Raw genomic sequence first — 18,647 nt, 5'->3', positions numbered from 1 at the left:
ACATGCATTGAAATACTGCACAGTACCCATCCATATGGATAATTTCTATGTTTTATATATCAGTTAAAAATCAATTAGAACAAGAAATTACGAGCTGGTTAACTTTACCTATTATTTCACCAATCAACAGTTCTTGTTTTCTATATCTTCTTGGGCAACAATTCATGTGACAATTATTATCATGGTCAACAATGACATATTTTCTGAGTTTCTGCTGCAAAGTACCTAGCTGAGCACTGACCCAAAAATCTGTACTAGCAGATCCCTACTCTTTAAATCAGCAATCCCCATGGGCCATGGCCTTGATTGCCCAGCTCAGTAGGTGCTGGGCCATGGGCCAGCACTGTTCCATGGCCTGTTAGGAACCAGCCCACACATCAGGAGGTAAGCAATGGGCAGGTGAGAGCAAAGCTTCATCTGTATTTACAGCTGCTCCCCATTGCTCCCATTACTACCTGAATTTTGCCTCTTGTCAGATCAGTAGTAGGGACATTCAATTCTCATGGAAGTGGAACCCTGCCATGAACTGCCAGCGCGAGGCATTTCAGTTGCATGCTCTTTATTAGTCTAATCCCCAAACCACATCCTGCCCTGTTCTGTCCATGAGAATATTATCTTCTACAAAACCAGTCCCTAAAATCAAAAAGTTTGGTGACCATAGCTTAAGTAATTTTAAACTAGCTCAGTTACAGAATATGTAAGCAAAAATCTATAGAAGAGTACTATGGAGCATTTGATAACTGTCCATATACAAAAGATGGTGCCATAAAACAATATAGTGACTGTTTAAAGTTTTTAAAAATTTATTAGAGGGCCAGGGATGTAGCTCAGCAGCACAGTGCCTGCCTGGCAAGCACAAAGGCCTGAGTTCAATTCCTGATACAAAAAAAATTCTTACAGTAGAAGATGCCATCATTTCCCCTCAAAATACTCAGGATATTTCCCCTTACTTCAAACACACTATCTGTTCATTCTTTGCAAGGTGCTTTTTACTGTAATTGTTTTCTTTTTTTAATTTAAACTCTCATCTTATCTTCTAATCCCACCTTGGCTGAGCACTGGCATACTCAAGGAAGACCTCTTTGAGATCAAGCCGGGACCTGTTCAAATATGCATAGCATGTTTTTGTTTGAGGCAGGGGACAGTGGTGTGTAAGAGTTTGCATTTGCATACACATGGAGGGTATCAGTATACATTTCAGGAAAAGACCCAAGATCAACCTTGTAACACACACAACATGTTCTCAGTTTGGTCAGATCACATGTGGGACACAGATGACATATTAGGATGGGTGAATACCAAGAAACTTTTCAAATTCTTATTCTAGAGAAAACACTAACCTAGAGAAAGGTTGAGAGAGCATAATAATTTCTATAGTTAAAACCCTTGAAAATACTGCAACCTGCATCCTCCTCTTAAAGATGCAAAAGCATGTATAAGTTTCTTCACACACTAGTTCACAACCTGAAAAAGAATTTTTTCCCACGTCTCTCACAAATTTTGAAAGCACAAATTTTGGGATGGGAGGTTGGCTATGAAGAATGGACATTAATCTGCAAGGCACCAAGAAGGTTGAAGGCTCCTGAGCAGATGGTAAACATACACCAAATGGTATTTTAGAAAAATTAATCTAGCAAGGTTTGAAATATAGAATAAGAAAGGCAAGGAGTGGAACCAAAAGATTATTTGAAAAACTTGGTATAAATCCACTCTATTATGACTTACAAAAATGTTAGGAGTTTTTCTTTTATTGTTTTTTAAAGTTTTTTCTCTGCACATGAGGATTACTGTCTTTAAATAAAGTATTATCTCATACCTCTTATAAACAAAAATAATATTTCTCTAGTTAATTAAAAAGGAGGAGCAGGTCTCTGAGTAAGAGCAAGAACTGGTCTATAATATATAGGTCCCCAAAAAGAATGGAAGACTAATCAGAACAATTTAACTTCAAAACAGACATACGAAATAATTTTTCAGTTGCATAATTTCTAATGTTTCATGAACTACAGAGACCTAGAGTGACCTAAAAGTTATTGAATAGGGTGTCATGGAGCTAAAAGTAAATCTAAGTCTCAGGCCCAGTGGAACTAAACAAGATGGCACCCGACCTTTGTGGATATAAGCCTCACTTTTAAATCTTCCTAAAAAATAGAGGAGAGAGATATGCATATCCAGGATTTGGAACTATATTCTGAGATCTAGCTTTGTGACAAGGACAAGGCTTGCCTGATGATGACCCTTCCAGCAACCATTCTGTCCCACCCAATAGTCTTTACCATTCCCCTACATTCGCCACAAGAGTCCTGAGCCAGTCAAGGTATTTTCAGCCATACTACTCCTTTAGGGAAAAATTACTGTCACTTGTGGATTAAAATTGACCATCATCCACATTAGATTCAATTTAATTCTTAGTGTCCATTCTAAAGCCACTAATTGTATGGTCTTCCTCATCTTTCTTTACTTTTTTTTCTTTTTCTAGTCACTCTCATTTTAATAATACATTACTTGAATTCTTTTGAAGCTCTTTGCACTTTACCATAAAACTCTCAGAAACAAACCAGGTATCAACAGTCTGACAAGGCAATAAACAAAGATGTGCATAGTATTTGTTTAGGCAGTGCGTTTTTGTTTGTTGTCCTCTTGGAAGTCACGATTGCGAAGAATGAACATTCTCAAGATGAAAACCATTTCTGCAATGGAGTCTGGTTTGACTCTAGATAAAGTGAAATGAAGACTGTGTTCTTTACCAGCAAAACTTTGTACATAATGCTTCCATTGAGCGAATATTTAAGATTTCTAGCAGGGCATTTGTGAGGCAGAAAGAATGTCCGTGATGGGGATAATTGTGCATATGGTCTAGTTTAACCCTCTCCAGCCCTTTATCTGTCCTGTTTCTACAAAATGGAATCCTGATTCCCAGAGTGGAATCTTGAGAGGTAAAAATCACACCTTTAAATGTGTGGCCAAATCTTTTGCCTGTTAATTTCATTCAGTCCTACATGTTTCCATTTTATTCTCACTGGGACCTTCCAAGGAAATACCAGATTTTTGAAAAAAGCACCTTTGATAGCAGTCTAAGTGCCCTTTCTCTGTAGCAATGAATTGAAACTTTTCAAAAGGTATTTGCATTTTTATTTTTCAGCTAAGAGCCACCATTTGAGAAATTTAAGTTCAGAATGTTAATAATCTATTTTACTTGAATCAGAAAACCAAAAATTATCAATAAACTCCATTGTATCTTAATATTGTAAAACACATTTATTAGTGGTTGGGGGAGCAAAAGCATAAGAAATATCACTGTAAGTAGCAAAATGTTTATAGAATTTAGGCTAGTTAAGTAAGTAATTAAAAATATTTTGCTTCCATCTGTAAGTAAAATATCCACTACTTAAAACAACCCATCAGTAACAAGAAAAATATTTGCAGCTTATTAAAATTACTTGTTTATATTAATAGTGACTTTGGGTTTCCCAAAAATTTGAAAATACAGACACATGCATGTGTACACATCTTAATGTTTCTATTATTTTTATTTTTGGTACTTGGAATCGAACTCAGGACCTTGTGCTTCCCAGGCAGGCACCTGTACCACTGAGCTATATCCCCAGCCCTTTTTTTTTTTTCCGGTACCAGGAATCGAACTCACAACCTTGCACTTGCCAGGCAGGCCCTGTGCCACTGAGCTAAATCCCCAGCCCTCTATTATTTTGTAATTTGCAACAAAATAGTGATAATGGTAGGCTTGATGTACTTTATATTGTTTCTGACGTAAAATTTGACTTTCTTAAGTAAAACAATACTAGAGGTCAATCTCATCAGAACAAAATTTTTGGCTTAACAATAAATTTCATATGAGATGTGTCAAGCCATCTCATATGATATCCAATACAACCAAATTCAAGAACACAAAAGAATCTGAACAGCACCTTAGATTCCTTAATGAGAGTCACCCTGCATTTTGAGTCTTTTTAAATCACAGCAAAATATATTCATCAGAGAACTTCTTATTTTTCAGTTAAACACACTATCTCCTCCTCAACTGAACAACAAAACAAAGAAATACAAACATTAACTAAAGCTGGATCACTTACCATAAATGCCTGTTGAGATGCAGGGAAATGCCTGTGAACAAACCATAGAAATAACAATAAATTCTAAAGGAAGGACTCCGCCTGATATTATTTATCTTGACATTTATTTTGCCTGATAATGGGAAGTGCTCTTCTTAATACTCAGAGCTACAAGTGAGAGTAAGAGTCTCTCTAACCTGGAGATGTTTGCATAACTGAAAACTTTTCCTTATCTGCAATTATGCCAACTTGCAAAACCCAATAGTTAAATTTTTAGGAATCTTGAAAACCAACTGTTAAATAAGTATTACAAAGAAAACTAAATTACATAAAAATATTACAGTGAAATAGATTACATCAAAGCAAAGATAACCAGCAGTCAGAATTCACACTTTCTAGTTCCTTTGCCGCATTTTGCTATTACCTATGTTTTTAAGATTATTTCTATTATATGAGTTTGGTAGGAACATTGCATGATAATAGCTCTTGAACATCTTAGCTCTGAGGTTTGTGCTGTTGCACTGGTGTTTTGAAATATGAAAATATCAATCAACATTCATGACTCACATCATGGGACAACTGAAACTGTGGCCTGGCTACACAGAGAAAATTTGGATAAACTTCACCAAAAGCATTTAGTGACAATCAAATGACTATTGAGAATTTATGATAAAGAGAAATGTGTGTCTTATTCTTAAATGTAAGTTATGTGTCAGTAAAATTCAGGATTCTTTTATAGCATATACCCCTCTCCCTTTTTAAGGAGTTGATCTTTAAACATTTCTTGACACATTACGGATTACACTATATTTTGCTGAGCAATACATAAAGAATTTGACTGAAAATAATGAATGAATGAGTATAAATATACATTTTACTCCATTAGGCTTTCTAACTATAGAAAGTAATCTAGGTGTGCCAAGGTCTTCTGCCAATGCACTTCTGTGTAATTCAATTAAGTTGCTTTAATCTTCCTTCATATTTCTCAATTTTAAAATACCATAATATAGAAATTTATTTTGACAATTAATTATAGCTTTTTAATTCTGTACTAGAATCTAAAAGCTGTAACTACTCTCTGCCATAATAGCTAAAATTCCTGTTGAGATCAATAATAATAACAAAATGGGTTAATACGTACAGTATTTTATTTCCCATAACATTTTATAGACTAGATATTTATTCTATTTACTGAAATCATCTAAAGTTGTCATTTCACTTTAGAGAAATGAAGGACTGACTCTTATTAAGCTCAATTATATGTCTGCAAAAAAATGAAAGATTTTTTTTCTGCTCCTGCAAAATCTTGCTGGGAAATGTTAATGCTATTTTCTTATTAAAAGAAAACAGGGAAGTTTCTCGGACATAGTAGGTGTCATTTTTGTAATTGTATGGAGTTCATTACTTGATTTTCCATGTTGTTTTTGTTTTGTTGCTTTTGTAGTGCTGCTATAGATCAAACCTAGGGTCTTGCACATGCTAGGCAAACACTTTTTTTCGGTACTAGGAGTCGAACTCAGGACCTTTGGCTTGCCAGGCAGACGCTGTGCTATTGAGCTATATCTCTGGCCCAGCACTTTTCTATTGGGCTACACCAACAGGTTTGTTAACCCCACCACTCCCAGTGTCTGTGAGGTGCTAATAAGATCTAAACAATGTTATCAAATTATTCAATACATCCAAGCACACTGAAGTAACAGTATAAAACAAATTCTGAAAACATTGCCATCTCCTCACAGGCATTCATCTAGACCACCACCAAGTCTTCCTCTAAGTATCAACCACAAGCTTGTTGTAAGCAACCTGTTACTAATATGGAGAGCTGAGTGCAGAGTAGTCTACTGAAAAATATAAGGTAGAGAAGATTCACGGTTATCACAATAATTTGTGCTGTGTCACTTATGTCCTGCTGTGCTTTTAAATGGAATAGAGAGAAGCAAGCTTATAACTGAAGCCCTACGGATTCCGTGAGAGCAGAGTGAACACTGAACTTTGGAGAAAAAGAAAGTTTTAATAACTTTTGCATCAACTCATTAAGATACATTGAAGGCAAAATTTTACCTCTCCTATCTTAAGGTTTTTCAGCTGGGGCTGAGAATTAAATTGAAATAAAACAGATCAACAGGAGAAAAGCATATAAATTTGTTTAACATGAGTTTTATGTGGCAGTAGAGCTTTCATAAGGCATTGTGGACAAACGCTGGTAAGTACTTAAAATATGACAAGACCAAGGGGCACGGGCTGGGCAGAACTCAGGTGGGGAAGTGAGTAGGAAGGTAAGAGTTAGTTTGCAAGGACATTTGGACAGATTTCTCTTGTCTTCAACTTGCTGTCCTTGCCTACAACAATGTTCCTTTCCTTCTGGTGTAGAGAGGTCACCTTTCACATGGGAATTTCATCTCCTGCTTCTAAGAACGCAGGTCAGAATATTCTTGTACCTACTCTTTTTCAAGGGCCTTTAACTCAGATTAGTCCAGGTGCTAAAAAGGCATATTTGGCAGTATTGTTCTCTGAACTCCCTCAAAGGGAAGCAGAAGGCACCACAGTGTTTCCAACAAGCAGGCCCATCTCACTTCCTACCTCTGTGTCCTTCTACTCTGTGATGTGGGCACTTAACTGTTCTGATTGTTAGCTTCCCCTTTAATAAAAGGAAAATAAGACTGGCTTGAAAGGGTTTCCCGGGAAAGTAAGAGAGCCAAGTGCAGTGTTGCAGACCTGTAACCCCAGCTGAGGCAGAAGGACTACAAGTTCAACCTCAGCCTGGGCAACTTAGTGATTTACTGAGACTCTGTTTCAAAATAAAAAAGGGCCAGGGATACAGCTCAGTGCAATGTACTGGCTTAAATCTCACAGTACTGAGAGGCAAAAAAGCAATTAAGAACATAGAGCACTGTGACAAGTAATATCTTGACTGATGATGACTCCCAGAGTAGACACAGTGACAGTGATGTCCGCAAGATTGATTCTCAAAGGAGCCTGGTGTCCTAGAGAAGGTCCTCCCTCCTTCGGCCTATGCATATTTGGATCAGACAACGCTTTGTTCTTGGAAGCTGTTCTGTGCATGTTTAGCAGCATCCCTGGACACTACACGCTAAATGTCATTCCTCCAGATGTGACAATGAAAAATATTCCCATTACGAAATGCCCCTCTAAAGGGTAAAAATCACCCCTGGTCAAGAACCACTGTCCTAGAGTCTAGGGCCTAGAAGCAGGAGTGTTTTCAGCCATGAGCCTCTTCAGAGAGTGCCTTACCTCCAAAGAGACACCTTATTCAGTCAAGCGTTTTTCCAGGACAGCCCACACCCACCGACAGGTGACCAATAAAGAATACAAAATCCTGGCCATTGGGCTTCATTCAGTGCAGTGACGACGAAGGGCCCTCTGAGCCCCAGGGCTCCCATGGGAGCCACAGTCTGGCACAGGACCTGTATCATTCTCACCTTCTCTCTCAGTTCATGGCTACTTCCTGCCTCTCTTCCACAGGGGATGTTCCTGAGGGCATTCCTTAATAGACACCCAGCACCCTGAACTCTGGGGAACTGATCTCAGCCAACTACCTTCCATTCCCACTAGGTCCAACTCCAAGAGCTGTTCTCCCACCAGAGGTAGTGGAAGGAAGAACGTACTGAGCACATATTGGTGGCTTTCACTTGCCTCAGCTCCCAGTTCTATCTTAGAATCAATCATGCAAGTTAATAATTGAGTCTGAATGTACCAACTGTCTTGTCTGCTTTAACCAGGACAAATAGCTTCATCTGAAAATGACATTGCTGCCTTAAATGTGAGAGCAAATGGTAATGTAGTGGAGGAGGACTTCAATAATATTGTTGTGTGAACTCAAACAAAAAGACAATGAATGATAAAGCAGAGATGGAAATACAATATTGAGGAAAAATTCATATTACATAAAATAACTTTGCCTATAATTCATCTAAACTAAATATCCTTCATTAATCAGTTTTTATTACTTAAAAGAGAATGAGAGAGATGAGGGGGAGGGAGGGAGGGAGCAAGGGAGAGAGGAAAGAAAGCAAAGAGAGAGAGCTCAACTAAGGAATTGTGCAACATACAGTCTGTGTTCTTTGCTACAATTAATTTCTTATGGGGTCACCAAAGGTGAGTAGCCCAGGATATCCTTGTTTTCAAGTTGTATTTAACATAACCACCTGCCTTAGAACTCTTCTCATAGAGGAATGATAGACAGTACCAAACCCAAGCTAATTATTCCTGGTTTGTTTGAAGTGCACATACCTCTGCAGTCACCGATAGAATTTGAGAATTGACAGCAGCAACCCAGTTGCTAAAGCTCTAGAATCTCCTTCCAGCAAACCGGCAATGGGAAGTCTCTGTGTTAATCAGGTCTGATCATATAGTCATCAGTACTTTGCTCTATGACACTTGACTTTTAGCTAAGTTTTCCCAAGCCAGCATAAGCTTGCTGCCTTTGGAGGAAAAAATCATTTGATTTAGTACAGAGAGAGGATTTTTCTTTTGTGAAATTATAGATTGGGCCACCAACTGGAAAATACTTCTTTAGCCTAGAGTGTTGATTTCAAGCACTTGTAAAAGCACTGAACTACTTAGGGCTGTAGATTCTGTCTCCAGTCCTCTTATTCTGTCTCCTTCCTGTCTCAGTAACTCGAGAGCAAGGAAGGAAAGTCCTCCAACCTTCTCTGTCTTGATCCTAACACTGTTTCAAAACCGAGATAAGACAACCCTAAGTCAAAAGCTTGCTTTTCTCAGGCCCTTGATGAGAATCTAGGGGATTTCTTACAATGGCTATCATCAAGAATACAAAACGAAACAATAAATGCTGTCAATGATACAGGGGGAAAAAGGAGCTCTTCTACCTTACAGGTAGGAATTTAATTAGAACAGATTATATGGAAATCAATATGGAGGTTCCTCAAAAACCTAAATATAGAACTACCATTTGATCTAGCTATACTACTTCTTGACATATACCTGAAAGAATTAGTCAGTTATCATAGAGACACCTATGTACACATGTTTATTGTGGCACAATATATAATATGCAAGAGATAGAACCAGTCGAGAAGCCTATAAACAAATAAATAAAATGTAGTATATACATATTATCAAAATATACTATGAATGATTAAAATTTAAAGGAATTTATTACAGTAAAGCCACATTACTGTTAGTCACCCTTAAAATACCCTCTTGCTTCAAAGACATTTATCCCATTGCTTTTGTCATGTTCTGAAGCGTTCTGAAAGTCTTTTGTGAGTGTCTTTATGAGGTGTGATCAAAAATATAGTGAATGCAGCTACCCACTACCATCCAATGGGAAAGCAGGTTCATAAAAATATTAGTGTACCCCTCATCCACTTTATTCAATAGATCTGACACCATGTGACCTCTGGCTCTTCACTAAAGTGAAAAATGACCATGAGAGGTAAACATTTTGAATCAGTTTAGGAAATTGAGGTACCAACAGACTGGCTAACTAAAGATACTCATGAAAGAGAACTTATAGAACTGCTTTGGAAAGTGGCAAGAATAATGAGATAAGTGTGTTTTAAGTGATGAGAGTCCTTTGAGGGGAACTAAGGGCAATGTGTCTTTCTGTAATAAATTTTTATAATTTAAGCATTCACTGTATCACACCTGGCATATGCAATACAGCCATAAAAATGAAAAATTGTCATCTGCAGAAAATTATGTAGAATCTAAAAGAGAGGACAAGAAAGTAGAAGGGAGATTATTAGACAAGAGGAAGGAAGAAGTGGGAGGGAGGTGGGTAAGGATGGATAATAGGCCCATAAAGATGATCACAATACATTATATACTTTGACGCCCTCCGAAATGTGAAATCTCTCATCCTTGTCCATAATAGCCACGCCCCCCCATTCTTACACAGCAGCTTTACAAGCAGCTAGGTCTGGTCCCAACCCCAGCTCCAATTCCAAGAAAAGGTATCCAGAGACCTAAAGAAGCAGTAAAGATGGCAGCATTTAACAAAAAGGATAAAAATAAGGACAGTTCTGACCTCGCTAACCTGTTGGTATAAATTAACAAGAACATTCTTGCTAGCTCAAGAATCTTTCAATTGCTGAGCCAGTACCATCCTTTATCATTTACTCAGTTTTAGATGTCACATTTAATACAGCTTTTATTTAAATATTATTAATTGTAAATTGCATTTCATGGAATTGAGGAAGGTAATTTAAGAAATGCCATTATTTTGTGTAGTTTGTTGTGTACTCCTAAAAAAAGAGAAATCTCCATAAGTTAAAATATATGTTTTCTTGTCAATATTTTTAATACATATTCAGTGGTATTGCTATTTTGTATTTATTTGAATAATTTATTATTTTTTATTTTAAAGAGAATAAGAATAAAAATGATACAGATTTTCAAAAATATACGATAGGAAATTAACAATGGTTATTATGTTGCATATTGTTACCTTCAGAGTAGTTGCTGAGATTACCAGATATAGGCATGTAAGAGTGATCAAACAATATAAACAATAACTGTTCCGTTCAATGAACTAATAGACATTAGTAGTACAATTATCTTAGCTATATTCCATCCTTTTTTTCTTCTTTCCCCCATCCCAGTTGTTCTTTCCTTTTGAGCAGTTTCTTTCCATTTCACAATATAGCATACATGGAAAGGAGCTACATTGATTATTACCAAGAACAGCTTCATATTCAGAAGCCAGTACTTCTAAATCACTTTTTAATTCAAAGATATAGGTGACCGCTATACAGCTGATTGCTTTGTTGAAAGTCAAGTATTTACAGTTGTCCAGTTGATGACCAAGTGCACAAGTGTACAGGCCATGAGAATGCATCACAACTATGCTTTACTGTAAAACATCCAGGCATCAGAGACATCCTACTTTCAAAGAAGTTGGAAGAACAGTGAAATTCAGAGTACTGTACTGTTCTTTGTTTTTAGATGTAGGTTATCAACATAGTGGGTTGTGCCAACTTCCCTTTATCTAGAATACAGAGATCTTTGGTATTTCTCAAATACCACGCCATGTCTTTGCATATATTTAGTATGATATTTTGAGGTGGCAAAGAGAATAGTATTGCTCTTTTAAAGGAAATACATATTATTTTTATATACTCTGTTATTACCCTCAAGTCTTTGTCCCTCCTTCTATTCACTCCCTTTACCAGGTGATTTCACAAATTCCCTGCAAGGTACCAAATGTTGGCCCACTTTTCCCCTCCTACAATTCATGAGTTGAAGCCCTTGTCCCAAGGGGGTAGTATTTGAAGGTGGGACCCTTGGAGATAACAAGACCCTTGGGAGACAAAAAGAGTCCATTAAAAAAGGCAATGAAAGTGCAGCCTCATAAATGATATTACCCGTATAAGAAGGGACCAGAAATCTGGTCCAGTCTTCTGTCTGCCATGTGAGGATGCAGGAGTAATTGGCTGTCTGCAGCCTGGAAAAGGGCCCAACCATATCCCCAACCTGGTAGTACCCTGATATTAGACTTCTCAGCCTGAAGAAGTCTAACAAATAAATGTTCCAACAATGCAATCTGTAGTTTATAAAATTCTTCATCTCTCCATTAGCTTTACCTTGAGCTAAAGAAAAGGATGAGAGGTAGTTTTATAGCAGCCTAAACTAAGACTCCACTAGAGTAGTACAGTATGCTGTATGCTTGTATGCCCCTCAGGGGTAAATTGGTTGAAATCTAATTCTCAGGGGCTGGGGGTTTAGCTCACCGGCAAAGCGCCTGCCTGGCAAGCGCAAGGTCGTGAGTTCGGTTCCCGGTACCGGAGAAAAACCAAAAAAAAAAAAAAAAAAAAAAAAACAAGAAATCTAATTCTCATAGTAATGAAATGTAGAGGTGATAGATCGTGAGGGTGCATGGGGTGAGTGCCTTAAGAAGGGATATGAAAGTGACAATTCACTCCCCAGGACAACAGAAAACAAATTTGGCTGTCTGCAAATCATGAAGAGAGCCCTAGCTGGACAGCAAGCCAGCGAGAAAACTTGATACCACCTTGACCTGTGACTTCCATGACTCCAGAAATGTGAAAAGTAAGCATTTAGTTTATGGTATTGATTATAGCAGCCTGAGCTCACTAAGACAGAGATAATGTACTTTTCTTCCTCCCACCAAGTGAACTGACTTGGCCAATGGGTCAATACCAGACTTGACATTGAGATTTGAACTTTTACACTCCTGCTTTTGGAGGGAGGCTGTGAGAATCATATGCTATGAAAGGCCATGCCTCATAAATCTGTTGGCCCAGGAAGAATGAAAGACAATTAATGCCAACTAACTGACTCAGCCTCTGGTCCCCTCTGCCCCCAAATAATGCATAGTCAAGTGAGAAAGAAAGAAATGCTCATCATTACAAGGTTTGTCCCACAGCATTACCATAGCCATCTACATGGCATCAGTAGGCCACAACTGCACATGATTCTAACTTATACCAAGGAATGCTGATTTTCCATTTATAGTGAAGACATAAAGTTCCCTTGAAAAATAAAAGTACTTAAAGAGTCCATTAAAATATTCAGTAAATCAGCAGCTAGAAAGTGAACAGGTGACACTAGGGATAGGATGATGTAGTAAATAGAGACCTGAAGAAGGGTACAAGGGACCAGATTCTCTCACTAACTAAAGATCTGAGAACTGAAAGCATAGCCCCAAAGTACCTCAGTTTCCCCACCTATAAAAGGAGCAGAGCTGAACTAAATGGCTTGATCAGCTATTAAATCCAGTAATGCTATAAAGCGGCCTCCTTACCCTTCTCCACAGTCCAAGATGAAGGTGACAGGGAAAGAGGCAATTTGATAGCATAAGCTGGGAGGCGGCAGCATAGCCACCCTACCAGGCTGTTGTTTCTTGAATTAGCGCAAGTGTCAAGTGCTGAGCTAAGAGCTCTATGTGAATTCATTCCATGGTTCATTCTCACGAAAAGGCCAGTGATAAAGAATGGAAGTATTGTCACCTTTTTCTAAACATGGAGAAGAGGAAAGCTAAGAAAAGCAACTTGCCTAAGGTCACAGGAACGAAGACTTATTTGTTTACTTCACTGTACAAAGAGTAACTGATAATACTTTTTCCTTTCACCCTCAATATTTCTTAATTACATAAATCATACATGAAAAGCAGGCTCAAACAAACAGGTGTAGGCAGACAGCAGTAAGGCATTTCTCTTAATAGTTGCACCCCTTCCCTCCTTATTCAACTAGGGCAGTGATGGTGAACCTTTTAGAGCTTTCAATGGTAATAAACACCTTGTTGTGCCATGTGTGCCGTAGGTTTGCCACCACTTAACCTCACTGCCATACTAGAGTGAGCATTCTTCCATTGTATTCATTGAAACTGAAAACCTACATAAAACCTTGCTTTTTCCTTCATCTCAACCTTGTTATCATTTCTCACCATGCTTTAAGTAAGACTCAAGACCACAACCTTGGTCTCAATTTGCTGGTAATCCAGCTCCTGGTTTTGTCTCCCTATTATTTTTTCCTTGCATACCCAGAATCTTTGCATTGAGCTACATTTCCAGCTTGTTTCTTATTTGGGGACAGGTTCTCTCACTAAATTGACCGGTACAGGCTTGAACTTGCAATCTTCCTGCTTCAGCCCCTCAGAGTGCTAGAATTACAGGTGTGTACCACCATGCTGGGGTCTCTCCACCCTTCTTTGCTGCCACTTTCCAATGCTTACCACATTCCAGCCACGCAGGCCTCCCTTTGCTCTCCTCATGCACGGAACACGATCCTGCTTCAGGACTTTTGGCCTTGATGTCACCTCTGCCTTGAATCTCACATTTCCCAGGTAGTTGTCTAGATTTCATTCTTGTTCCTTTTAGATCACTAATGTCACCACCTCAGAGAGGCTCATTCTGGTCTCTGGCTAAACTTCTTAGTGTTTGCTTAGCCTGCTTTTTCATTCTCTATTTAACTCCTGCCACCATCTGACACACATTTGTTTGGTCATTATCTCCCCAACTTCCATTCCTCCTACTGGGATGCAAACCCCCATGAGGACATTTGTTTGGCTTTTTCTTGTATTGTCCGGTTCCAGAATGGTGTGAGGAACTCAATAAATATGTGTCAAGTCAATTAATGCATAAATGATTGTGTCATATGACACACACAATCGTAACGACGCATACTTTTCTACATAAACTGAAGCATGCGTCATGTTTTTTATGTTCTAGGTCTTGGAGCTCTTTCAGTGTTAGTGTATATGGATCCCCTCATTTTTTTATAATGGCTGCATACTATTCTACAGTGTGCTTACAGTTTGATCTTAATGCAGACTGTTTGTGATTTTTTCTGTTAAACAAAAACAGTGCAACAAATATTCTTGATGTTTGGACTCTGTATTACGGTAGCAACTTGTAGCATTCACTTTTCTATCTCTGGGACACGATACTTGATACCTACAATTTTAAGGTGGAGAGGTTTATTTTGGCTCATAGATTTAGTGATTTTGGTCCATAGCTTGCTGACTCCAAGGTCGAAATGACATGGCAAGAAAAGCTCCTCAACCTATGGCAGCCCGGAAGCCGAGAGAGAAAGAAGGGACGGGGGCATGGTACACCCTCTCTGTGGCTCTCTTCTTCTGACTACTGGGTGAAGGTAAAAGCATATTTAAAATTGTGACATTGGGGCTGGGGGTTTAGCTCAGCAGCACAGTGCCTGCCTGGCAAGCACAAGGTTGTGAGTTCGATTCCCGGTACCAGAAAATAAAAAAAAATAAATTTAAAAAAAATAAAATAAAATTGTGACATTACTGCAAATTTCTCCCCCTAAATGTTTTTAACAGAAACATCTCTTCAAGTGTGGGAAGGAGTCAATAATTCCATTTCCCCATCACATGATGAATACAGCAAAGGAGTCTGTGTCCTTTACAAAACTGCACTTACAAACACAAACAGTATCATGGTGCATCTCCTGCCACCACAGCCAAATAAGCTGAAGGCCAAGGTCATTTACAGGAGACTGTGAGCAAGGTCACAGGAAAAGGGCCAGTGGAGTGTTCAGAGTACATTGTGGGAGCTCATCCAGGCAGTGTAATTATAAGCAATAACTTAGTTGCTTTTTGTTTGCTTCATTATACCTTTGAAATAGCTGTCATAAAGTCATTTATTGCCAGCTGCTTTCACATTTATAACTACACAGCTCCATGCAGTATAAAACAAACTATTACATAGCCATGAATAGTAGCAGTCCTCTTCCAAACTTTATGCTTTGCAAGACAGCTGGATTAGTTCCACTATGAATTTATTAGTATGCAAAATGTTGAAACCAGCAAAGGGAAGAACTTGCTTTTTGCCTGAGCTTGCTCATGTGACTAGAAAGAATGCTTTACTGAAAACTCTACATATGTGAAAATGAGAACAGGTCTCCATAAACCTGCTGAACCAAAAAGAATGTTCATTTCATTCCAAAATGTTTGCTCTGTAAACTGCCTTTGCATAGAAGCAAAGGGAAGAAACAAAGGTTTAGAATCCAAGCTATAAACAAATCCTTGCCCCTACTAACAGCAAAGCAATTGTGCAATATGAAACTTCTACTGAAACACATTGCCCTTCAAATTGTAACCTTTCAATGACCTTAGTTCCGTCCACATTTTAGGTATCTCCTGTCCATTTTCCTCATAATGAAGTATTGGGCACATTTTGTGTCCCTAGCACCAGGGAGCCAGAGTCCCTGGGAATGCCCTTTAGTGACTCTGCTAGTGCAGAGCCCAGAGGAAATTAAGATAAGAGTCAATCATGTCAGATCCCCAGAGAGTTAAATTCCCTGCTTGAGACTGAAAGACACACAGCTTAAAACCACTGCCAGGCCTCAGGGTGCCTAATGGAGGAAGGGGTCTCAATGGAGAGCCCTGTGCACATAGGAGTGAAGGCAGGAAAGAGTGCCAGACTTTCCGAAGGCGCTCTGGAGGACGTAAGGACCTCGGGGTGTTCCCTTGGGTGGTGATAAGAGGTACAGCTGGAGCTTTATTCTTTACATTCCCACGCTCCCTGTGCAGCTCTCCAGCTGTCACATTCCGGAATACTGGTACCCTCTTTTCAAGTGCACACAGACTGTGTCTCCCAGGGACAGTCTTTCATGACTAATAGGTGTGGTATAGGGGTTGGGTGTAATAAGTAATCCTCTACCTTTGCTCTGGGGAGGACAATGCTGAAGTATGATCTTCACTGTCCAAGGAGTCTTAGCAAGGGCTGGGCAGTTACCTGGGGTTTTTCCTAATAACTACACTTCCTGTCCATGTTTGCTTCCGACCTCTTATATGCCACCACCCCAACACACACTCTCTCTCTCTGTCTCTGTCTCTGTCTCTCTCTCTGTCTCTCTCCCTCTCTCTCTCACACACACACACACACACACACTAACTTCCTACTAAGCCCCTTTCCCTCTCCCTTCATTTCAGAGTGTTATACTTCCAGAGAGCCAATCTAAGACACCTGTTATTGGGCTTCCCCTCAGTGCCTGGCAGCACAACTCTCACAATAAATAGGCTGAGGATTATTTTGGAAGAACCTTAGCGCCAAGAGCACACTCCGTCATCTCCAGTCTGTCTTAGTAAGAAGAAAAAGAACAGTCACGTATGATTTGGAAAGCCACAAGAATGAAGGCCACTCTAGAACCTGGCTGAAAGCAAATGTGGGATTGCAGAGGGTATAAAGCTAGGGTGAAACTCAGGAACTGACCATGTACGAAGAAGGCAGTGTCCTCAGGGGATAAGTATCTTCCATGTCTAGTGCAAATCCCCACACAGAATGAGCACCATGTAAAGATTTATTAAACAAATCCGAGTAGGGCATATTAAGCAGTCATGACTTTGAGTCAATCCCTGACTTCCTGAACAGTAAGTTGTAGCTCCGTATATCTCTTAATTAGAAAGTTGGGAATTTGATTTTAGAGGAAGCAGGTACCAAACTAGTGAGTTCCACAGTTCCCAGGAAACATGGCACTATGGTATGAATTTGGTTTGAGTACGTGCTTCCAAAGTTCACGTGGTCCTCAGTGTGGTGATGCACAGAGCAGAGGGAACCATGAGGAAGTGGGGATCACTGAAAGGTTACTAGGTCACTGGGGGCCTTGACCTGGAAGGGATTAATGGAATTCTGTTAGGATCCTGATTTGTTCCCATGGGAACTGGTTATTATGTGATGAACAAGCCTAATTTCTACATCTCATGCTTCCTCTCTTCCCATGTGACCTCTCCTTCCAGCATGTGCTCCTACCATGATGCCATCCACCATGTTGTGATATAGCCAAAAGCTCCTCTCACCAGACACAGATAGATAGCAGCCCCATGTTCTTGAGCCTCTAAGTAAACCTTTTTTTTAAAATGAAGAACCAAGATAATGTATTTCATTATGGTAACATAAAATGGGCTAATACATGTGGGCTTTGCTGTCTCTCATAGTAACTAAGTAAGACTGTATGGAATTATTACTATAATCCCATGGAGTGAGAAACTTTCCCACAGTCCTAGCAGCTGAGGCGAAAACTCATACACAAGCCTTGATCTCCTGGTTCAAAATTCTCAGTATACTGCATTACAAAATAATATCAGTGAGGTCAAAGGATAGAAAAAAGAAGAATCCATCCCGGGGATCCTCAGTCCTTGAGAAAACACTATTTACAGATGAGATTTTTTTTTCAGTATCACCACAGTATGAAAACCCTTCTAGGTACTACCTACCAGATCTTAACTGTATTAAATCTGTCCCCAAACTAAGGGTTAGTGTGACTTTCTCCCAAGTAAAAGAAAACTACATTCTATTAGTGTGTGTCAAATTTAGTGATATCCAAATCAAACTTTAGTTGTGTATAAGTCAACCAGAGGCTCTGAATCCGTAGGTCTGGGGTCCAAGACTTTGTGTTTCTAACAAATTTTCAGTGCTGCATCTAGCTCCCAGGACCACATTTTGAAAACCACTGTTCTATGCTAACCAAAGCTGCCCTAGTCCCTGCTGCTGCTGCACATAACTATAGCCCAGGCTGTTTTCCCCTCATGCTCAGCACAGGGTTTCTCCCACAGGAATGAGCTCAGGTTCCTTTCGGTGTTTACTGATCTGTCACAGGACCACACAATTGGAGAGGGGGCAGATTGCTAGTTTACCAACACATGTAGATTTTATGCCTGTGAGTTTTTTTGATACCTCTGTTCTACCCTGCAAAATGTCAGCATGTTCTCTGCACAAATCAGGAAACTCCATCTCAGCCCTTCCATAATTTCATGGTGTGAACTTGAAAACATTATGTAAAGGAAAAGATGGGTTCCCAAGGCAATAGAACACTTCTTAAGCCAACTGTGGGCCAGGAATATAGCTCAGCAGCACAGTGCCTGCCTGGCAAGCACAAGGTTATGAGTTCGATTCCCAGTACCCCCACAAATTACTTAAGTCAAGTATATGTGCAAATTCCTGACTCCATATCACATTTATAAGAAGCAGGTGAGATGCTCTTGACAGTTGCTTGGGGCCTAAACTCTAGAATGGTTCATAAGAATAAGGGTTTTAAACAAATGAATTGTGATTATGCTATTTGAGTCAATATGTAAAGATAATAAATTCTTCTTACCTAAGACACAAAGGA

The 18,647-nt window shown here is 39.2% G+C and overlaps 1 protein-coding gene across 4 annotated transcripts in view; it reads right to left on the bottom strand.

Annotated features, from left to right (window-relative positions):
- Positions 1–18,647, bottom strand: part of Macrod2 (MACRO domain containing 2) — a 1,840,776-nt gene that overhangs the window by 560,427 nt on the left and 1,261,702 nt on the right. For all 4 annotated transcript variants that reach the window (XM_005380889.2, XM_013512283.1, XM_005380890.2 and 1 more), the window contains one exon: positions 4,092–4,122. In XM_005380889.2, coding sequence (XP_005380946.1) covers positions 4,092–4,122 — 31 coding nt within the window. The remainder of the gene's footprint in view (positions 1–4,091; positions 4,123–18,647) is intronic.

This window comes from Chinchilla lanigera, unplaced genomic scaffold, assembly GCF_000276665.1.
Source record: "Chinchilla lanigera isolate Chin_1 unplaced genomic scaffold, ChiLan1.0 scaffold00014, whole genome shotgun sequence".
NCBI classification, from domain to species: Eukaryota; Metazoa; Chordata; class Mammalia; order Rodentia; family Chinchillidae; genus Chinchilla; species Chinchilla lanigera.
Note: the sequence above shows the minus strand (reverse complement) of the source record. Positions and strands in the feature narration are given on the sequence as shown.